The sequence below is a fragment of the Hipposideros armiger genome, unplaced genomic scaffold, assembly GCF_001890085.2.
Source record: "Hipposideros armiger isolate ML-2016 unplaced genomic scaffold, ASM189008v1 scaffold_264, whole genome shotgun sequence".
In the NCBI taxonomy this organism is placed as follows: domain Eukaryota; kingdom Metazoa; phylum Chordata; class Mammalia; order Chiroptera; family Hipposideridae; genus Hipposideros; species Hipposideros armiger.
The window spans coordinates 1,944,670-1,967,700 of record NW_017731614.1 but is presented as its reverse complement, the minus strand read 5'-3'; the positions used below and the strand labels follow the sequence as shown (position 1 = coordinate 1,967,700).

Below are 23,031 nucleotides of genomic sequence, written 5' to 3'. Positions count from 1 at the left end.
CGTTGCTACTCTATAACTGTAATTTTGCTACTGTTATGAATCATAATGTAAATATCTTTTTGTTTTCCGATGGTCTTAGGTGACCCCTGTGAAAGGGTCGTTTGACTCCCAAAGGGGTCGCGCCCCACAGGTTGAGAACCACTGCTCTAGAGTCTTAGATTTTTCTAGGTACACAATCTTGGTGTCTCTGAGTAATGTCTGCTTTTTTGTGTGTTCTAATCCTTATTCCTTTATTTCTTTTTCTGGCCTCACTGTACTTGGATTAGAAATGGTGTTGGCAGGCACTGTGTCTCATTCCTGAAGGTAACTGTCTCAGCACCTGCGCAGTGGTGCGTGTCTGTCACTCCTCTTTCATTCTGCAGTGGCCCTTTGGTTCCTTCTCATCCCAGGAGAGCCCTGGGGGCAGCGCCTCACTTTCCCCTTGGGGTCCCTCAGGGCATCATTGTGTGTCCATAAGCCATACTTAGTTGTCTGCACCACTTGTAAAGGCCGAATACTTGGTAGGCCACCTCGCCCTCAAGTCCTGGCCTGGGACATCTTCCCGGGTTTCACAGCAGAGTGGAGCTAACAGCTTTGGGCAGGTGGAGGATGTCATCTTATCCTTGACAGCTGGCACCAGTTTGGGTGGGAGGGCAGGCTGAAGGGGGCAGCCCAAGCCTACTGTCTCCATGACGTTCCACAGGTGAACCCGGACACTGGCTACATCAACTACGACCAACTGGAGGAAAATGCCCGCCTCTTCCACCCGAAGCTGATTATCGCAGGTGATAAGCTGGGCAGAAAGCAACTGCATTACAGATTCTGGGCCTCTTACAAACCGAAGATGTGACAGTTCCCCGCCCTGTCCTTGCTCCCTGCTAGCTTCTGCCTTGGATGGCTGAGTTTCTTGGGTCTAAGTATATTCTTTTCTTTCAGGACATACGTCTGTGTTTCTCACCATTGGTACTAGGTAGAATAAGATCTGAAGCTGTTCTCGGAGAAGCATCTAGAAATGTTAACCCTGACTAATTGGGGTGGTAATAATAGTTGGGGGCCACCCCAACCACCATAACATTGAAGAGGCAGAGATCAGAGTGGTTGCCTTTGGCACAAAGATGTTTTTTGAGAACATTCTTCATTTCTATTCTCAGATTTTAGAGGGAGAAATCTCCAAGCTTTCAAATACGCATATCCAGAGGCCATTGGCAGCCGACTCTCAGCTGGCCAATGATATCTCTGACTCTACGGTGTCACCTTGGCCATCTTAGGAACCAGCTGCTACTCCCGAAACCTGGACTACGCGCGCCTGCGGAAGATTGCTGATGACAACGGGGCGTACCTCATGGCTGACATGGCGCACATTAGCGGGCTGGTGGTGGCTGGCGTGGTGCCCTCCCCTTTTGAACACTGCCATGTGGTGTCCACCACCACCCACAAAACCCTGAGAGGCTGCCGGGCCGGCATGATCTTCTACAGGAGAGGTGTGCTCTGCGCGTGGAGTACAGGCGGGTGCCAGGGTTTAGGAAGCTGGGGAAAACTGACCTGGGATCCCTTAAAGATATTAGGATCCCTTAAAGAGCTACTCAGGAGGGATCTAGGAAAAAGTCCTGAGCATAGCTATCCAGGTTCTGGGAAAGGAGAGGTATTGCGCTGGGTGCTAGCATCCCTTGGGTCAACTAACCCTCTTCACAAGGTAGGTGTTGGAGTGAAAGGAAGATGAGCATAGCTGGCCAGGGACTGGCAGGAGGCCTCACGGTATAGTAGTATGTTGGTGAACTTACTGTCATCTAGCTTGTTTCTCCTAGAGAAAGACCCATAGTAATCAAACCGTAAGATACTAATGTTTAAGTCCTAGTACCTGTTTTGTTATTTTAGTAAGGAATTTCTCATTCTAGCCATGGAATGCTTAGAGCCCACAGGTAGGCGCTCCCCTCATTCTGGAATTCCCCTGCCAGAGAAAGCCACATTAGCAACCAGGCCATCATGTAGTCCTTGGGACCTGGTGCACAAACCTGGCATCAGCAGAGAAACCAGTCCTCTGGAGACTGGCTTTCCCAGCCCCTGGCCAGTTGGACACACCCATGTGCCCCCTTGGAGCCTCCGCACTCCTCTGAGTTTCTTCTTCCGTTGTGTTTTAACGTTTCTGCGGCAGGTGGCCATTCCCACCTGCCTGGCAGATGCTTGTTTTTCCCACTGCACGTTGGTGTGATTTTGACCCAGGCAGCTGGAGCAAATCCTGGCTTGGCCCCATACTTGCTGTGTGATCCTGGGCTAAGTGTGCGACCTCTCAGTTCCTCATTTCCTTATCTCCAGAGTGATCATAATAACAGGACCAGTCTGTTTGGGCTGCTGTTGTGAGGATTAATGGATGAATTTAGATAAAGTGCTTAAAGCAGTTCTGGCTCAGAAGAAGCTCTGTAGAGCCAGCAGTTATTACCGATTATTAACTTTTTCTCTGAAAGGAACCTTATTCCCACGTGAGTCTTGACTCCCTCCAAATAGTCACCTTGGGAGACCGCTCCCTGGTACTTTGAGGAAATCTGCCCAAGGCATACTTTTTGTTACAATCTCAGTGGAGGGAGAATTTTCATTTCATCTTTTCATTACGTCTGAAAGGGTGGTCTGCCCTCCTCTGGAAGCCACCGCCTTCTCTGCCCAGCAGCATTTCGTACCAGGTTTCACCTCCAGGAGCAGAGGCCAGGCTTGAGCTTAGTGCCCTCATGGCTAGTCTGGGTGTGAGCCCAGGCAGGGAGAAAACGGGAAAGTCTATCTGATGTTCCCATCCTGATGTTTTCCTTCATCTAGGAGTACGCAGTGTGGATCCCAAAACTGGCAAAGAGATTCTGTACAACCTGGAGTCGCTCATCAACTCTGCCGTGTTCCCAGGCCTGCAGGGAGGTCCCCACAATCACGCCATTGCTGGTAAAATATCACCAAGCCCAACTGCGAGCCCTTGGAGGGAGCATCTGTACCCACGGTGGCCCCCATGCAGTGGGTCTGGGGGCTCCCGCTTTTGCTCATCCTGTGGCTGCTAGCCCCCATGTCACCTATCCAGCAGCGTGTGTGCCAGGACTTCCACACTGGGGAGAAACTAGAGATTCCTGACTGGGAGATGCTAACAAGGGAGACAGTGGAAACAGTGGTGATTGGTATAAGGCAGGGACAAGGGGGAATGATGGACCCAACATGTGTGACCACCCCTGGGCAAACTGAGTCAGCCCCGGTTCCATGTGTAGCCCTCCTTAAGAAACAACAAGGGGCCAGCCGAGTGGCGCGATGGTTAAGAACTGGCTTGGGATGCTGGGATGCCAGAGGGCCTCAGTTTGGATCCCACATATAAGGGCCAGTGACACTGCCCTCCACAGCTAAGATGCTGAACAACAGCTCAACCTGGAGCTGGGCTGCCATGAGTCGCCGGCGACGGCGTAGGCTGCAGCCCCTGTGGCAGTGGGTTGCCATGGGCTACCGTGTGTAGCCAGCAGCCAGCGTGAGCGGCCAGCAGCTGCGTGAGCAGCCGTCCAGAAGCCGGCGACTGATCTGCCTCACCCGGGAAGAGCGCAATGATGGTGCCAACTTGGACCAGTGAAGCAACATCCTCCACAACTAGACTGAAGAACAAAACGACAGCAACTTGTCTGTTCCCCTTCCCCCAATTCCCCAGCACTGTTCCCTTCCCCCCAATAAAAATCTTTAAAAAAAAAAAAAGAAACAACAAGGAAGGAACCTGACAAGTAGAATGCAGCACAGCAGAGGAAGTGCAATTAGCAAGGACGCGTTTCCTCTTCCCTGGCATCCTGACCTCCTGTGGGGCAAAGGCACCTGTGTCTGACCATCACGCCACTGACTTCAGGGCCGCACCAGTAGCTCCTGGGTTTGTCGGATTCCATGATCCTCCAGCAAGCAGTCATTGACTGATTCTTTCTCTGTTTGTACAAATGGCTTAGAAAATGATCTCAATTATTCCACTGTCTTCTTTGGAACAAAGTAGGTGGTAAAAGAGCCCAGGACGAAGGTGTAACTTGTCCATCAAAAGAAGCACTTGTGTTTCCAAGGGGGGAGTGGAGAAAGCAGTGACTGGGGATCTAGGCAGCAGGGCTTGGGGCAGGCCTGCACGTCCACCAGGCTGGCTTCGTGTCCCTCTTTGTACCTGCAAGGTAGCATCTGCAGTTTCTTAACCCTTGGATGATGGCATCGCCCAGCCACTTGGAGCCTTTTCCACTCATTTCCACACCCATTGGAGACTTGTGTGCTGGGACTCAGACACACGCATTTTCCATTCTCTATTTTCTGTGCCCTGAAACAGCCTTTGGGATTGAACACAAGGTGCCAGGTAAGTCTGGATGTGCAGGGTACAATATGCCTGCACCTCTCACCTGGACTCTGGAAGATCTGTATAATTTGGCCTCAAAGCATCAGTGTTTAGTGCAGCAAAGTAATGGTTTTCACATATCGAGCTTAAAAAGGACTGTAAAATCTACCTTGCTTAAGAACAGTTTTCCTGTGGTAATCTTATTAGCATGAAACTTCTGTGCTTGGACAAAGGCAACCTCAAAAGCACTTCCTCAAAGAGGAGGTCCAGAGGTTTAGCCAGGTAATTATAGGGTTAAAAATAATGTCATTTTTTGGGGGAAATGTAATCCATCCCCTTCAGTGACACTGAGAAACAAGGAAGCCTAAGTGGGGGCAAGGGGTGTTTTTTGACTCTCCATCTGTCTTTTTTTTTTTTTAAGATTTTATTGGGGAATTGGGGGAGGGGAACAGACAAGTTGCTGTCCTTTTGTTCTTTAGTGTAGTTGTGGAGGACGTTGCTTCACTGGCCCATGTTGGTATTATCATTGTGCTCTTCCCGGGTGAGGCAGTCACTCGCTGGTCATTGGATGGCAGCTCATAGCAGCTCACGCCGGCTGCCGGCCGCTCACACTGGTTCCCAGCAGCTCACGATAGCTTACGGCAGCCCACTGCAGCAGGGAATGCAGCCTATGCTGTCGGGGGCGACTCACAGCAGCCCAGCTCCAGGTCAAGCTGTTGTTCACCATCTTAGCTGTAGAGGGCGCAGCATCACTGGCCCTCATGTGGGATCCGAAGTGGGGCCCTGCTGCTCAGAGCTGATGTCCCAAGCCAACTCTTAACTAACGCACCACTCAGCCAGCCTTCCGTCTGTCTTTTGATCCCGTCTGTCCTTCCTTCCTGACCCATTGTCTCTTCCTGCCAGGGGTTGCTGTGGCCCTGAAGCAAGCCATGACTCCAGAATTCAGAGTTTATCAGCGCCAGGTGGTGGCCAACTGCAGGGCTCTGGCTGAGACCTTGGTGGAGCTGGGCTACACAATAGTAACAGGTACCCCCAGACACTTGGGTGGCACCCACTGACCCCGGGACACAAGTCTGCTCTTTAAGGTTGCACTAAGCCTTGCACCGCAGTCCATCCAGCCAGGCTGTGTCTGTAGGGTAGTGGCCCTGGCACTGGCTACAGCTGGGGTCTGAGTTGGGGCTGCCTCTAGAGGAGTAGGTGTGCCCCGCATGGCTTCCGCCTTACTTCATGACAGCTGCCTCCTTGGCTAGGCCAGAGATAATGGTTCTATTAGCTGCTGTTTGTCACCTGGCAGGTGAGGCCTCAAGTCCTCAGAACAGCTTTCTGAAAGGAGCACCTGAGGCTCACCTGAGAGAAGTTAGGTCCCAGCGGTCACACGACTGGTGGGTGGCAGAGCCAGGATGTGAAACAGGGCAGGAACCCAGGGCCTTCTCTACAGTGATGCCTTGCACTGTCCTGCAGGCATGCCCCGACTCACCCGAGGGTCAAGGCAGAACTGGCTGTTTTGCCAGAGGTTCATGGGAGTTTGCTACGTCCACACTTTCTTGAATACGAAGATAATGACACTGAGTGACCCTGAGTGAGATGGACTTTCCAGGTGAGGGCCTCACTCAGGGGTGCCATCCACCTAAGTCACTGCAGGCTTACACAATTAGGATGGCACCGTTTTTCTGGCAGAGAGCGTACTTGGTTACTTCGAGGAAGGGAAGCTTTATTCTTCTGCTTACAAGGCTGTCGTGCATACTAGCAGGAGGTGGTCCAGGAAGATGGGTCCTGGTCCCCAGTGCATGCAGGTGCCCCCTCCCTGACCACTGTCCTTTACAGAGGTCACGGGCCCTAGTCTAAGGAGTGGGCTCCTCACCAAACCTGTGAGCAGCAGGGCTGAGGCAAACACCATCTTTTCAGCGGTCCTGAGTAGCGCCTCCTTTGTTTTCCTTCACTTCCTTTCTTTGCTTTCTTCTCCAACTTCCACATCTTCCAGTAAGAAAACCCCAGGAATCTGTCTGGACTGTGACCCTCAAGGTCCCTTAGGTCACTGTTTCTCTAACTTGGATGTGCATACAAATCCCTGGGCACCCTGTTAAATGCAGGCCTGGGTGGGCTCTGCCTTTCTAACCGGCTCCCAGGTGATGTGGGTCTAAGAACCAGGCTTGGCATCACAAGGATTTAGGCCAAACTCCCTCTGGCTCCTGGCATCCCACGGCAGCCCTGCCAGGCCAGCTGCTCAGAGCCTCCCATTGAGTCCTCCCCTTTCCTGAGCTTCCAGGCCTTCCTCACCCCTCGGTTCACTCTGCTCTGAGGACACGACATGGTGCAGGTAGCTGAACTGTAACTGCAGCCAGCACTTGTGGATCGTGCCTCATGCCTGGCGTTGGCCAAGCACTATATACAGCACCTTATTTAAACCTCACAAGCCTTGTATGTTGTTGGTATTATTTTACACATAGGTGTCTTAGGTTCCAAAATGTTGCACTGCCTGACTAAAGCCACACGGTTAGTATTCTGGGGTCCAGGGCTGAGCACTGACTTAGTTCACCTGCATCTCTGCAGTCATTGCTATTGCCCAAGCCAATGACCTGGGATGAATGAGAGTTCAAAGTGGAGAGATCCATGTTCTTGGGAGACTCCTGGGTGGCCTTGGGCCAGTTCCAGAAAGTTCTTCCAGCCTTGATATCCTTATCTGCCCCACTCTGATAATACTATCACCCTCACAGGGTTAGGGATAAAATATATGACGGGCTAATGGTGTTGGCACCTAACACGTGCTCAATGAAGGCAGCAGTTACCCACTTACCATAAACGGAACCACCATCTGCTACTCTGACACTGCCTCGGAGGGAGCCTTGAAGATTGATTTCAGAGATGCTGTATAGAGCTTCCCAAGTGATTTGTCAGAGAAAACAAGCCATGAATGGCACCGAGCAAGCTGTCACTCCCTTGACAAGCTTCCAGGCCCTTCACCAGCCAGCTTGTTGCATTGGGCAGTCTGGTCACTGTCCTCTCAGCTCAGTCCCCTCCTCCTCCTCAGAATGCTTTTTACACTACTCTGTCCTTTCTGTGAAACTCTTAGGCCCAGATGAAAACCTCCAGGACACCCCTTCCTGACCTCATTGGCTTTAGCCCCTATCCTCCACCACACTCATCTCTTAGGAAGAGAGAAATACCTTCGCTTGGCATGGAATCAGCCTTCTGCATCCCTACATGTTCAATTTGGTTTCCAGGTGGTTCTGACAACCATTTGATCCTCGTGGATCTCCGTTCCAAAGGCACAGATGGTGGCAGGGCTGAGAAGGTGCTAGAAGCCTGTTCTATTGCCTGCAACAAGAACACCTGCCCAGGTGAGAATCCTCCTTGGTCTCCTCCATACCTCTCCTGTCTGCACTTAGGGCCAGAGTTACAGCTGATGGTCACTGGCTCTGGGGACAGACCTCAAATGGTTTGGGGGGGTAGATACACCATGCTGTTTGGGAGCTAAGTTGTGGCTCTCTCTTGGCTGCTCCTTGACAGGCTTTAACCCTGCCAGGGATGGGGGTCTGAGGTGGAGTGCTTGGAGGAGAGAAGGCATTTGGAAGAGGGAGGAGGGGGCTCTGGAAACAGGATTTCTCAGTGGGTTATTAATAAGATGTGGGCAACACATCTCAAGCCAGACAGATGCTAGCCTCGCTTAGAAGCAAAGGCCATGTCACAGAAGCCAATTTACTGTTTAAAGTAGAGTGGTCAAAGCGTGCCCACTGCCTTGGCCTTCGCTTCCACCTCTAGTGTGGAGATCAGCTATGCTTGTCTTGCTCTCGCTAGATTGAGCTGGCATCTGCGGGCCTATTCTTTTTGCTCAAATGTCCGGCTTTAACACAGTGGTCAGTGGTGAGTTGGGTGCGGTCCAAGTACAGAGCTTGTTTATGTTAAAGGTGACAAAAGCGCACTGCGACCCAGCGGGCTGCGACTGGGGACCCCAGCACTGACATCCCGAGGACTTCAGGAAAGAGAGTTCCAAAAAGTTGCCTACTTTATTCACAGAGGTAAGGATATAGGTTTGGAGGTTTGCAACATTCATATTGTGTGTATGGAGTCTGACTGAGTAGTTGGGACCTAGCCCCTGAAGGACATGTCTGTGTCAAGGCTGAGTGCTGGAGACAGGAGACTGCAGAAATCACTTAGCAAACCACCTGGTCTGAGAGGTTTGTAAACTTGTCCTGCCCAAGGAAGGGTGCATACAAGAATCATTTCTGGGGTGAGCACTGATACCTATGGCTGTCACACCCCCTGGTGCTGGGGCATTTGGGCAGTTGGGCCTCAGGTGTGTCTTGCTGGCTCAGAGGACTCATTTATCTCTGCCGTACAGGGATAGAACTGACTCTGCAGATTCAGAACGACGTCGGTGCCAGGGCCACCCTGAAGGAGTTCAAGGAAAAGCTGGCAGGGGACGAGAAGCACCAGAGTGCCATCAGGGCTCTCAGGGAGGAGGTGGAGAGCTTCGCGTCGCTCTTCCCTCTGCCTGGCCTGCCCGACTTCTAGTCACCAGGCCACAGCACCGCAGTGCCGGAACACTGGGACTGCCAGGGCCGCCGGCCCAGGGATCCCGTTCCCTCCTGAGGATAGGGAGGAGCACTGCCATACAGGACCTGTTCACCCATGTGCTGAGGGGCGTTCTTTTGGGACCTTTCTCACGTTATCTTCTTCACAAATTGAAATCTGTTTAAGGTCCATTGTTAGTAATTCTGGGACAAGTTATTAAAGAGTTTAAATTTGAACCTCACTCTCTTACAGCTATATAGTTATTCTGGAAAAAGGAAACACCTATTTATCCTTAATTCATTTAGATAGGGGGATAGGGCAGAGCTATTAGAAAGATTCCAGTAATTTTACCCTTCTCAGAGTTACTGGGCTTTCCCCCAACTCAATGCAACAGGTAAGAAGCACCCACGTTCGTAGTTTGTAAAAGCTGCCCATTCGTAATATTTTGTTACCCTGTGGGACGCCAAAGGAGACCTGAATTATGACGTTCCAGCTGAAGAGGGAAATTGTCCTGAAGTTTCTGCTGTGTGCTTTCAATCAGAGTTCTAAGTTAGACAGACCTATGCAAGGGTTCTCTTAGCGGCTGTGGAAATGGTCTCCTTCACTCTCCACCCTGGGCACGTGGGAGAGCCCGGGGCACCTCATCCTCGCCTGCTGTCAGCAGCAGCCAGGAGGAGCCCTTCTGCCCTGAGTGAGAACCAACTCCCTCCTGTAATCAGGAAACCAAATGTCACCTTCCCAAAGAGAGTTTATTTTTCACAAAGCTGAAGTGCAAACCATAAATGACCATTTTTAATAAGCACAATCAAATATTTAACCACAGAATGCCTATAAGAATTATAGCTTTAAAAAATACAACCAATTTTTATATTTCAAAAATACCTCAACGCAAATAAATTAGTTTCTTAAAAAGTACATTTCTCATACTGTTTGGCATTTACTCTGGTTGAACTCTGGTGCAGCCATATCTACGAACCGCCATTACACGTGTCTGTCATACTCTTGCCCTCGCCACTGTGAGGATGACTGCAGCTCACATGGTTGGGTTCACATTCACGCACAGACGGGAACATGCAGTAATAAAATACTTTTCAAAAAATAGTAAATATGACTTCCTCACAGACTATGCTTTTCACTGCAACCTGAAAGGCGGCATCTTAGCCCAACCTGTGCAGCCAGTGTCGGGGGGTCGGACAACCTGTGGTCCTAGAAGGTGCCCCCGCAGGCTGGAGCCTAGTGTGTTGTTGGCATTTACTCCAGCATGGGGTAGACAGCTGCCGCAGTCTCCCTGGGGTGTAGGTGACACACCAGTCCCCACATCTCTGCCTGATTTGGGACTTGTTATACTGCCCAGTCTTATCTTCAGGGGCTTGACTCCTCCCCAGCTGCAACAGACATCTCCAAGACCTCTGTGTCGCTTCCATGTTGGAGCTGAACAGTCACTCCCAGGAAGCCAGGGCCCCCTACCAACAGCTTGGTTCATTGCAAGGTGCTTCCTCCTTCCCATGGCATAACCAGATCTTAACAGATGAGGCCAGATTAGGTCAGTGACCAACGGAAAAAGGACTCAGGAAAACGGTGTGCTCAAGCCTTATCAGCTGAGACTGATTTTGCTTTCAGCCAGAAGTAGAAATTTGATGTTTTCCTTTTTGCAGTCTGTTAACATGGTATCTCTAATCCCTGACAGTACTAGAGAAAAGCTAGAAAGCTGGCTCGTTTGATTCAAAGCATGAACCAAGGCGCTTTCTTCAGAGCTGTACAGGGAGATGGGAGGTAAAAATCTGATTGCTGGCTGGGGGGTGGGGGGTGGGGTCAGTGCCTCTGAAGGCCATTCACACCTACTGATGGATCCCCACCAGCTGAGTGCTGTCACCAGTGCAAAGATGACATGGCAACAGCAGGTCCAGAGAGGCAGAGGCACGCAACACTGGCAGACGTGGGTGGTCAGTGTGCATGCAAGATATTCCAGACTGCTCTTGGCCTCCAGACCCACATCACAGAACTGCAGCAGCCCTGTCATTTGGGGTAGAACTGTTGGCCTTTGGATTTTGAAATGATAAGTTATTTGGGGTTGAAGTCTACTATACTCTGCATATAGTAACTGATCTGAAATGAAGTTAAAAGCTAGATGGGAAATGACAGCTACGTGAGCTATCATGGCTCATTTCCAAATTCTGGGGCAATGTGTAACTTCAGCCATTGCAGTCAATTATGGAAAAGTCACAACTTCTAAAATCCAAAGATCCACTAAAGGAGCAAAGTTCCTGGGGAAAGAAAGTGAGGTGTGAGGTGGCAGCTCAGGCGACACAGGTGCTATACAAAGCTTCGGCTGATCTCTAAAATGGAGCTTCAGGAAATCACTACTGCATAATTGCTAGCCTGGACTGCGTCAAAAAGGGGGCTGGGGGTTGGGGGGGAGGCAGGTAACTGGAAGTCGAAACAAACCTCAAAGTTCAGTGCCTGGGCCTTCAAAGTGACAGGATTGAAGAAGTAATAAGGGGCTCTGATGTCCTTTATTTTCTGGGAAGTGGTTTTCATTCAATGTTTTATTATTAACACTTATTGACCTACTACTAGAGGAAAACCTCAAATGAAAATTCTTGAAGAGGTTCGTCCCATTGCGTAGGGCTCCCCACCATTAAGATTTATAGATGCATCTGAGACTTCTAGTAGGTTCCAGTTCTCCAAAGTGGAGGAGGGGCTGGGGAGGGGCAGCTCCACAGTCTCAACTGCCTCTCCCCACACTGGCTCAGTCCAAGTTCCACTTTACGATCCCTTTGAAAAGAAACATTACTTAGCATCAAGCAATCCTTTCAAACTGTCACACTGAAAAGTTAGGTTTTAACCACAAATTGAAATCCTGGTGTGCACCCACTGGTCGGTGAAGCGAGCTCGCCTTCTTCGTGAAGAACCAGCTCCAGTGAGATGCTGTGTGCTCTTTCTGTGGTGGGCCCTGCAGGACCGTCTCTCCACACCTGATGGCTCACCGTACAGTCCACAGGGTCCACCTTTGGGGCCATCCTTAGGTAGAGCTTCCGAGAAAACACCCTCCAAAGCAAACTCTGTGGGAGTGTGTGGCTTGCGCTTCTTCAAGGCCAAGTCTGACTGACCTGCCTGCATCGGTTTCCTGGGTGAGAACAGTGTAAACCGCAGAGTCCACGTCAGTGTGAAACACAGGAATGAAACAGCAATGGCGGTGCCAATGATCACTCTCCACCTTGTCACTGGGACCCCACACTCTTATTCCCTTGGAGATAAAACGTCACAAGCTCATGTCCCTGGAGGCCTACATAGACAGCAGTTAGCCACCCAGTTAGAAAACAGCAGCACTGTGAACACCGGGAAGGGGAGAAGGTGACAGACAGGAGCTCAGAGAGAAACAGGATTCCGATGCAGCTTTACCCACTGGCAAACCCTTCACATTTCTATGCTGCCAAGATGTGCCTAGAGACGCGTCTGTGTGCAAATATATGCAACAGGCGCAGGCACAAGGAAAAATGATGAGATGTAAGCAGTGCCGCTTGCCACAAATGGTTCTGTCACAGAAACAAAACCACACATCCATGAAGACAGCCACAAAAGAAGGCTTTCCTCTTTCCTTGAGGAAATCCCTGCCACGACAGGAATGGGACCCCGACCAGAAGCTAATGGGTGCGAGCCAATGGGCAGAGGCTTGGGCAAGGAAGGGACCACCAAGTGATACAACGCAAACCCTCTTTAGTCGCAGGGATCTCTGCCTCTGTGACCTCAGTGCTGTGCCACAAAGCTGACAGGCAGACCGGGTCTCAGCAGCAGGACCCCGACACAGAACAAGGCCCCAGTAGATACGCACACATGTATTCAGCACTTGTGGCTAGCTCAGGCCTGTTTTATCACAATTTTCTGGGAACAAATTAAAAGCAAATACCAAGAGTTCTCCCTACTTAGTGGGAAAAACAGCTTTAAAAAAAGTATAAAACTTGCAAGATCTCCAAGAAGCCCTCCGTCTACACACTAATGGCGACTGTTTAAGAAACCTCAGGAAGGTCCTGATGGTTGAACCAGGAGCATCTCCTGAGAAGGTAGGGGGCTCACATGAGGGCGGGAATGAGCTGCAGGGAGGTGAGTACTTGGGGGGCTCCATGGGGGCAGGGGTGAGCTGTGGTGAGGTATTTGGGGGACTCAAATGGGGGTGGAAGTGAGCTGTGGGGGGGGTAAGCACTTGGGGGGTTCACATGGGGGTGGGAGTGAGCTGCGGGGAGGTATCTGGGGGACTCACATGGGGGCAGAAGGGAGCTGTGGGAGATGAGTACTTGGGGGGCTCCATGGATACGGGAGTTGAGCTGCCTTGAGGTGAGTGTCCTTGGGGCTCACATGAGGGTGGAAGAGAGCTGCAGAGAGGTGGTGCACTCCAGATCTGCGCAGCCTCCCTGAGCAGATACATGAAGACAGCCACTCCTTCCTGCCTGGAGGAGAGCCCTGCCATGAGTTATCACCAGCTGGGCTGTCCACCCAGACCAGCAGCTGAACAGAACTCTGCAGTCACCACGCCCACAAGACCCTGCGAGAGGTAGTAGTTGGAAAGGTTTGCTTTGGGTGAGAAGACCGGGGCATGACCTCTGCCAAGTTCCAACATGCATCTGCAGACCTTCCTCAAGAGGACAGTGCTAACTCACGCTGGCCAGAGAAGCTGGTGGACCGAGCCCCAGAGAGCCTGCTGGCTCACCATCACTTGCACAGTGGTGATGGCCTCATGGCACCTTGGCCCTGCCTGTTTACTGGGCTTTCTATCTCCGAGAGAGAGCGTTCTCACTGACAACTGGGGCCTAACGACGACTCCAGTCACTCCTGCGGACCTATGGGCACAGTTTCCAGGGCCCACCCACAGGCCTTTCTGTGCCTGTTGAGGAAGTGAGCATGGAGGTGGGTACTGCTCACTCTCCCTGCAGCACGGGGGCCCAGCTTTCTCCCCTTCACCTCACTTGTTAAGGGGCCTTCCCGGGATGATATGCTCTAGCAGGACATTCAGCTGGAGTCTGAATGAGACAATGGATGTGCCAGTGTCCTGTTTTATACCAAATCATTCCAGTTAACGGGCTGCTTCATGTGATTTTTCCACTCAAGTGTCCAGCGCAGCTGCATGCGGCCACCATGTTCCTCCCATCGGGGCTTTGCCTTCCTGCCCCTCATCCCACCCACTGAGGCTTTCTTCTTCTCTGGCTACCAGTCCTCTGGAAGCCAAGAGCCCCCTCCCAATTCCGGGGCCACTCCTCGCCAGGGAGACGAGAGCTGTTACTGTCCTTCCAGATGCCTTCAGAGAGCCAGGCTCCCCTCTGCCCAATTCCAGCTTGCAAGCTGCCTGGAGCCACCTGAGAACCCCACTGCCACCTTCGTTTCCTTCCCACCTATGACACCAGATGTCTCAACAGCTCAGAGGACTTGGTCACACCAAGCTTTCCCTTCCCCATGCCCTGAATCACAGGTCTTGGTCACAGTGGCTGGGACTGACCTCAGATTTTGTACAAAAAGCTGGGGACATAGTCAAACCTGAGCATGGGGTGGCTGGTCCCAGGAGACGCCTGCATATAGTGCAGCTTCAGCAGCTCAGCCAAGTACTGGACCACCTTTACATCTTCGTTCACGAGACCAAGATTCAGCTTCAAGAAGCTTGCCTGCCGGCTGGCCACCAACTCCTCAGTTTCCTTGTCATGGGCCGGCAGGTGCAGGTGGTGGCAGAAGGTGTAGAGGAAGGCCTTGGAGCAGAGCTGGGTGAGCATGCTCTGGACGTGCAGGTAGTAGGTACTGCCCCGCTTGATCTGAGTGCGGTGGTCTGCCAGCCGAGGCATGAGGGTGCCCCTGTAGAGAGGGCAGCGCAGGGTTTTGTTGTCCAGGTCCAGGATGCTGGTGTAGCGGCTGTAGCGGCTCAGCGCATGCAGAGTGCCAGCACTGGCAGGGGACGCCAATCTGAAACACACAGGCCAAGGTCAGCAGGGAGGGCCAGGGCCAGGAAGATGAAGGCAGGCACCTGGGAGTGTAGCTTCCTGTCTCTGGCCAGCTCTCACTGGCTCTCTGGAAGGCAAATCTGATCATCATGATTTTCAAAGGGCTCCCTATTACCCTCATGAGCAAGTTCAAATGCCTTGGCATAGCCCACAAGGCCCTGTACAACCTCTAAGGCCTCATCGGTCACTTCCCCCATAACTCTCCCTTGTAGCCATGGCAAGCTTTCAGTGGGACCTCAAAATCATGGGCCTATTTGCTCTGCCTGGAATACCCTTCCCTCCCTTTTATACTCGGCTTGTGCCAATTTAAACCTTATCCAGCCTCCCATGATCCCCTCGTCTGCTTTCTTGCTATGTGACCTTGGTCAAGTTCCTTAGCCTTTCTAAACCTCTTCTGTAAGACAGAGATAACAGTTCTGCCTCATGAGGGCATGGTGGAGCCGAAATGAGTTGTGCTTAGGTGAGTGCCTGGCCCTCAGCATCACCAGCCTGGCACTAACCAGTGTGGTGACAGCTGTCTGTCGTCTTGCACACAGGCCAAGGGTTTCTGCAGACCCTAATTTGGGTCTGTTGCTAATTTGACCTCCTACCCCTGCTGCGCGGACCTGTGCCCGGCACATCGGAGACAAGCAGGCAGGACTCGCTCAGTGAGGGGAGGAGGTCAGTGGTTGGTCTTAGTAAGCAGCTCCTTAAAACCTTCCTCTGCATCAGTTTTCCCAGAGGATCTGGGATTACCCTGCAGTCTGTAAATGGCTGGCTGAGCAGAGATCTCACAGACTGTGATACCTTTGGTACTTAAGAGCTTGTGTTCCCCAGGCGGTGTGTACAAAGGACTGATAGTCGCTTGGGACCAAGGCCATCTCCTATGTTTTCCTTCTTGAGTGCTCTCTCGTGTAGTTAACAATCATTTATCGAGCATCTACTATATTCAGGCAGTGACCGTGGGCTAAGCAGACAATGACGGATGAGCCTGGTTTGCTGGGGAAAAAAACATTCACTCAAGTGTACCAAGTGAAGGGGGATGTAGTCTGTCTCCACAGGAGGCCCGGGGCCGGAAGGTCCCAGAGGGGTCGTCGCAGAGCTGGCCGTGAAAGAAAGGTGGGCCCTGGGAACTGGAGAAGGCATCCAGACTACGGCAAGAGCAAGGTCAGGGATGGGAAAGCAGAGAGCCACGTGTTCTGAGAACTGCAAGGAGAGCAGTGGGCTGTGGCCCACATCCCACGGGCGATGGGAAATCAGGCTTGGGGGCAGCTCACTGGCTTCTTGGGGAGGCAGGCCTTTTCCCACATTCCCAGTAGGCTAGGTCCACTCCTGAGGTACACTGACCTTCCCCACGGGGGCCACACCACGAGCCAAACGCCTCATTGAGCTTGGTGCATCCAGCCCACTGAGGCACTGCAGCAGCACAGCCAGGCCTCACCTTGTCTTCCTGCCCCTCCATTCCAGCCACCTGTCCTGCAGGAACACACTGGCCTCAGGTCCAGCCTCTCCCCAGGCAGCTGACACCCCCACCCTCTCCTACCTATGATGGCACAACTTTTCTGAGATGTTGCACCTTCTAATTCTTCCTCCATTTCTGTTTCCCTCGAAGCTCCTCAGCAGGAGGCCAGATAACATGGGAGGAGGCAAGCCCCAGGCCTGTCCCTTGGCTGCACAGCAAGCGTGAGGCATCTGTGAGCTTCATTCTTCACCTCCCATGCCTGTTTAATTTCATTGCTGCCCATCCCAAAGCCAGGGAGGCAACCACTGCACAGAAAAGGACACTGAGGCCTGGAGAGGGGCCAAAGCTTGTCCAAGGTCACCCAACTAGAAAGTGGCTGAGCCAGGACTCAACCAAGGGCCTCTAACCCATGTTTCCCTCCAGAACAGAGCTGTTTTTCAAACAGCCCAGGGCTTGTTACTGCTGCTTAGTAAGTTATAAAATAATCTCTGGTTTTCACTTAAAACAATGGGAGACTGACTTGATTGTTTATCCATCTCTTGCATCCATTCTGTGGCAGAGGGCCTACTTTAATGAAAAAATAAAATATCAAGGGCCAAAGAGACTGGCAGCTCTGGGTGGGAATCCTTAAAAACAGTTCATCATCTGAGCTGGTTTCACTGGAGTCAAAGCACCTGAGGGGGACGAGACTCTCAAGTCACAATTCTGATTCCAGGTTAAACTAGCACATGAGACCAACCCTCTCTATTGCTGAGCACCCCCATGCATGGGAAGTTCATGACCACACAAAGGTACCTTTTCTGCTCATTCTCTCTAATGCTGAGCCTCAGAGGGGCTCAATCTGCCTCCCTGTTTCAATGCTGGGTCTGCCTGCGGGGGTGACTCACCATCCATCCCCAACTCCGAGCAGTTCTGAGGGCCAGGAACAGCACAAGGGCTGTTCCTAGACGTGCCTGCCTCCAGCCCCGCATGTAAGCCCCATTCACAGACAGGTCAACAGGCTTTGCTGAGTGAATGAATAAGTGGTCCAAATTCACACAGCCAGTAGAGCTAACACCAGGACTTGAACCCAGAGCACCCACTGCCTCCCTCTAACAGCCACAGGCTACAACTCCACAGGTTTTCATCTCGTGATGCTTTCACATCCTGTCTACCGTTTGCCTGCCAGGATTTTGTCACGTGAGTCGAAGCAAATCCAGTCCCCACTCCACTTCTGGCCCTTCAGCTGACCCTTTAGTGACAGGTCCCCAGGGGAATAAGGCCTCCAAGCCCCACCTAGTGTTCCTCATGCCTGAGCAGGATCCCTGGAGGCAACTGTCCCAATTCCCAGCATGTGTACATGGGGGGCAGGGAGTCTGAGCAGGAGAGTTTCCAGGGAAGAGGAATCATCTACTTACCACTTGGGATTCTTGGGAAGATCTCAAATGTCACTTCTGACAGGTCTCTCGCTTTTGTGGAGGCTTCTTCAAGGCTCCAAGTCCGGCAGTGGAGGCCACACTAAGCCCTGCCACCCAGGCCTACCCTCCTCCCTGTCTGTTAGGGAATCAGAGGAGCGCTCCCATTGATCACATGTGATGGGCCCGCCAATCTCTGCTCTCATGGGGCAGGTCTTGTCAGCTCCCTCTGCAGACAGGTCCGGCTGACAGTGGTGACAGCTGGGGCTGACCACAAAGGCCATGTTCGCCCTGTCATGGGATGCACCATGGCTGCTGACTCACCTTATAATTCTGGCACTGGGCACAGTGGCTGGCACACAGCCCTCAATAAATAGTTGACAAATGATCATTCAGCGATCCAACCCTCTTATTTACTCAGGAGAGAACAAAGCCTCGAGTGGAGGACTAACTTGCCCAGGTGCCCACTGTGGATGAACTCAGACCATCTCTCACGTGCTCTTCCACTCCAGGGTGCCAAACACACTGCCAACCTGCCAGCTACCCTCTCCTGCACCCACAGAGACATCATTAATTAATCACAGCAGGATTTCCAACGCAGCCCAACCTAGGCCTCAGAATCCTTCTCAACACAGGTACCTGGTAGCGTGAAGTTGGAGAAAGAGATAAATCTCTTTAGCCATTCTGGAACATTCTAAGGAGGGCAGTTCAGGAAAAGCCTCTGGAAAGGGCCAGACTGTCCTCTTTTGAGGTAAAGTCAAAGGTCAAGGATTGGAGTGAGGGGATCGAGTTGGAGTGTGAGTGTGTGTGCGTGTGTGTAAGGGATACCAACCCATCATTCCACCAAGAACAGTAGCAAAACACAATCCCTGAAAAGCCCTTCCCTTCCTGGGACAGAATGGTTAAACCCAAGAATGCAGAGGTGGCATCAGCAGAGGGTCAGGATCCTGGGAGGAAGGACAAAGCTGCAAAGGAACTAGGTGTAGTCATCTACCCTGCTGAGCCTCAGGCTCTGTATCTGTAAATAGTTTCCTACCTATGATGCCCAAGGAATGGGCTTGTCCAGGTGTCTCAGCCTGTCAAACCAAGTCCCCATGTTGTCCCTCTTCCCCACAAAGGCAAACCCACCTTCCAGGTGGCTCAAGCCAAAGACCCCATACCTTCTCAGTCTCCCTCCCTCCCACCTGTCACTAAATCACTCCCTTTGTTTTCTTAGAACATACAAAGCACCCACAGTTAGAACTCTCATCTCCCTGTACGGCAAGGCTCTGGTCACCTATCTACCCACTCTCCTAAACCACAAATCCTTCCAGAGCAGTGGCCTTGCTGGTACCCCAGCACCCGCCAGCATGGCCTGGGGTAGATTCTCAACAAGTGAGTCAAGCATGACATGGAAGTGGCACCTGCTTGAATCCCACCACCATGACCCTGGGGAAAGCTTAACGCAGCAAGGGTTGGAGTGAGTTCAGGCGACTCACAAGGTGACTCGGTGAACACAAGGAGACGCAGGATGGTGACTTCATCGGAATCAGAGACCCATGTAAAGGGGAAGACGGAAAATTAGAAAAGCAGCTGACTGCAGTGTGGAAGAAATTCCTTTTGCCCTTCCTATGTGGTAAGGGAAGCTGAGACTGTTGTGTCAGCAGGGACTACAAGGATCACCTAGCTCGACACCTTTGTCTTACAGATGAGCTAAGCGGGGTGCAGAGAAGGGAATGAGGAAACTGAATGCAGTGCATATGCTGAGGGAAAGAGTCCCTTGAGCCAGACAACTTGTCAAGCAGTATTTGGAAAAATAAAAAAGAATCTATTGAAGCACGAGAGTAACATGGGGAAATGAAATAGAAAGCACTCAGAGAGGGAGAAGGAATTGGCTTTTGCATTCCTTATTAAGACAGCCTTCCAGGGCAAACAGGACAGTGGAGTGAAAGCCACGAGAGCCTTCTGAGGTCCGCCTCACCAGTGATTGCTGCCCTCTCCTATTACTACCACAGTCCTTTCTCAGAAGCAGACCTCTCCTCGGTCACTTACACCATAGTGTGACTCTGAGATTCAGCCAGGACCTGAGATCTAGTAGTCCATTCTTTCCCAAACCTTGCCATACCAGATAAAGTCCAGGTCTTACCCAAGACCAACTGAATCAGAATCTCTGGAGGTAGGACCCAGGAATCGTGATTTTTAAAATTCTCTCAAATAATTCTGGCATAGCAGGGAGCAGAGCAGGCTTGGCAACCACTTAGGAACTACAACGCCTTCATGTGACAGACAAGGAACAGAAGGCCAGGAAAGGGGAATGAGTTGCCAAAGGTAACAATGAGTCAGTGCTGGGCCCATTCTGGAAGCTAGACCTCCTGATTCTGGGTCTACCACACCAGCCTCAACCAGGAGGATGAACATTTGAAACGTCATTTCTAACTGGACAGGGCCCTTCCCTACCCCTGTACCCAATTACCTCTGCAGGCCAATAAGCTTCCACTTCTGAAAATCCATGATGTGCAAAGGGGAGGAGATCCAGTGCTTCACGGGTTTGGCACAGTGGCTGTAGTTGGGGACGAAGATGGACAATGCTGTCACAAGCTTCCTGACTATGGCCTCATCCTCCCCCAGGACCACGAGTGTTCTTCCGCTGAGCAGGGAGTAGATGGCTGGGTGGGCAAAGGGGTACTGGCGGATGAATTTTAAGGCATTCTGGCCAGCCCTCTTTTTATGCCTCTCAGAAGAGGAGCCAGCGGAATGAGGAGAGGAGGGAGTCCTGTCCCAGCTGGTGGAGGCCACACTGCTCACATAGCTGGTGGTGTCTGAGTAGTTGTCCAGGCTGGTCTTACTGACATCCCGGCTGGCCAGCAGGTGACTCGGGTCCAGCTCATAAGCAGGGCACCCTTTGGAACTGTTGTCTCGGGAAGAAAGGCTGGCATTTTCCACTGCGAAGTCCACATGGAACCCCAGGTCCTTCTGCCTGTAGCGCTGTGGGGGGATGCTCACTACTCCATTCTCATCAGAGAGTGTGGGGACTGAAGTGGAGAGCGGCCTCTGCAGACTGTCGCTCTCCTTCCCGATGCAGCAGGAGTCTGTCTGTGAAGGGGTGTTTTCTAAGTTGCCTTCCTCTGCTTCACCCAGCTCCGGTGGGCTGATGCTTACCTGGAAGTGGATGACTCCCTCACTATCATCCGCATATGATTCTTCTTCATTAATGGCACTTGGGTAGCTGGCCTTAAAGTCATCAGGGATGAGGGCCTCAGAGGGGCAGGTGCTGAGGACTTCAATACTGTCCTCACTGATGGTCCTGTGGCTGACTGCTTTGCTCCGAACCACCTGGGGGCTTAGTGACACTGTGAGGCTGGCCTGGCTGTCAGACTTAGACAGCACAGAGGTGGACTTCTCTGTGCCTAGAACCTCAATGCTTTCACCACTGCTGATACTCCCTTTCATATCCATATCCAGGTAGTCCAAGTTTTCCTGGGGGTCAAAACCACTCAATTCTGTCACCTCCACTTCCTTGTACTCCTCATCTCTAAGTTCCTGCTCCATCTTGATCAGCACAGACTCCACACTGGACTTGTAAGAGCCAACGCTAATTAACACTTGGGGAATTGGACATTCTCTTAGGGACCTGGAAGGCAGCCCGTCTTGACTGGGCTGAGGTGGTGTGCTTTCTTGTTTCTCCACCACCCTCTCATTGACCTCCACAAAATCTTCAAAAAGGAAATTGGTTATGTGCTGTTGCTTTAGTAGCGCTCTGTCAATCTGGCTGGTCAGGAGATAGCACAGGTCTCCTCTGAACATGTGCTCAATGTGGCTGAGCTGAGCCAGGGTCTGGGTGAAATACTCAGTGTCACAGAGCTCTTCCAAGGTCTTCAACTTCTTGTCAAAACACTTGGTGGACTTTGCTTTGATGAGTTTTGGGGTGTAGGCAGGTCTGCAGGTGTAAAGGTCTGTGTCAGCACACTCATCCGGATTAGAGGTAGTGGCTGCCTGGTCAGGCTGATCCTGGGTATGCTCCATCTTCCCAGAACACATATCGGTTCCCTTCGACTTCCGATGAGGGTATGAGCGGATCTGCCTCAGCAGGTCTTGATGTTCAATGATGGATTTCTCTACACTAGCCAGTTCATTGGCTTTCTCAATTGCCTGAGATGAGTAAAAACCTTTGTCGTTGGCTTTCTTCTGGATCTCTGTCTCAGTGTGCAGCACAGTCCTGGTGTAATCCAAGTCTTTCAGTTTTTTTTCAAGTTCCCCAGCAAAGGCCTTCCTGTTGCCTGTCTTTAAGCACTCAGAAGCTTTGGAAAATTCAGCTGAAAGCTCCTGGAACTGCTGCATGATTTTGTGCTGGTCTGCTGAGATATAAGCCATGCAAAAGGGCCTTACAAAGCCACGGGCCTCCAGGTCATACAGGGTAAGGTGGTGCACATATGCAAAGGCTCCCTCCTTGGAGTCTCCCAGAACCACCTTGGAGTCCTCCACGAAGTTCAGCTTGGGGTAGGCAGAACCAGGGGGATGGCCCACAAAGGAAGCCTGGTAATCCACAGACATGATCCGCAAGGAGAAGTAATTAAGATCAAAAGTACCGAAAACTTTGGTGTCATTGGGGATGGTCAGCAAGGGTTGGGGTCCCACCTGCTCTGAAAATTCGGAAATAAGGATGAAGTCCCGAGAGAACTTGGCTCCGGACAGTTTGGACCATGGGTTAGCTCCTTGGCTTGCGAAGGGGAAGAGCGGCACCGAGTACTCCTCGGGCAGGGCTGGTTCATTGTAAGGCTCCTCTTCGTATTCGTCCTCTTTGGTGAAGGCCACCACGTCAGGGGCGCTGATCATATTTCCAGATATACTGAGAGAACATTGAAAGGAAGTAGGAAAGAATGCTGGGGTAATAGACGCGGAGAACCCAGGCCCCTGGAAGAGGAAGCAAAGTCCTTGCGGTCTTTGGGTACTAGGCTGTCTCTCACACTTCCGAGAACTCTAAGTCCCGCAGCCCCTCACAGGTGTAGCTCCTCCAGGGCCCTCGGAGGCCTCACGAACTCCGCAGGTACAGAAAGCGGGGGAGGACGGTTGCCCTCCTCCTCTTCTAGCGAGCGCGGCCGACGCAGAACACTTGCAGCGAGATCACCGGGACTCCCCCGAACCCACTGTGACAGCAACAGCCCCGACCCTGGACAGACGCCTAACGCGGGGCTACCGGCCGCTGCAGGAACCAGCCAAGCGTTGCCGCCCCTACGACCCGAGGGCAGAAACCGTCGCGGATCCTTGGACGCCACAACCCAGTGCCAGCTACCGCGGCGCCGCCATCTTGGTATCACATGACTCGCGGTATCGGCGCCGCGTAACCCGGAAGGGTCTGCGTAGACTCCCCAGCAGGTAAGAGGTTTGGACCCGAGTAGAGTGGCCTATCCCAAGGGCGAAACGATTAAGGAAAGGAAG

The 23,031-nt window shown here is 51.9% G+C and overlaps 2 protein-coding genes across 4 annotated transcripts in view; one reads left to right on the top strand and one right to left on the bottom strand.

Annotated features, from left to right (window-relative positions):
* Positions 1-9,538, top strand: part of SHMT1 (serine hydroxymethyltransferase 1) — a 40,307-nt gene extending 30,769 nt beyond the window's left edge. For all 3 annotated transcript variants that reach the window (XM_019656664.1, XM_019656665.1, XM_019656666.1), the window contains exons 6-12: positions 683-764; positions 1,248-1,460; positions 2,785-2,901; positions 5,192-5,314; positions 7,510-7,626; positions 8,194-8,304; positions 8,628-9,538. In XM_019656664.1, coding sequence (XP_019512209.1) covers positions 683-764; positions 1,248-1,460; positions 2,785-2,901; positions 5,192-5,314; positions 7,510-7,626; positions 8,194-8,304; positions 8,628-8,800 — 936 coding nt within the window. In that variant the 3' untranslated portion in view covers positions 8,801-9,538. The remainder of the gene's footprint in view (positions 1-682; positions 765-1,247; positions 1,461-2,784; positions 2,902-5,191; positions 5,315-7,509; positions 7,627-8,193; positions 8,305-8,627) is intronic.
* Positions 9,335-23,015, bottom strand: SMCR8 (SMCR8-C9orf72 complex subunit). Its single transcript, XM_019656662.1, has 2 exons — positions 20,069-23,015; positions 9,335-14,743 (listed from the first exon to the last, which is right to left on the bottom strand). Exons 1-2 carry the CDS (start codon positions 22,426-22,428, stop codon positions 14,290-14,292), a joined length of 2,814 nt encoding a protein of 937 aa, XP_019512207.1. The 5' UTR covers positions 22,429-23,015; the 3' UTR covers positions 9,335-14,289.
* Between the last annotated feature and the right edge of the window lie 16 nt (positions 23,016-23,031).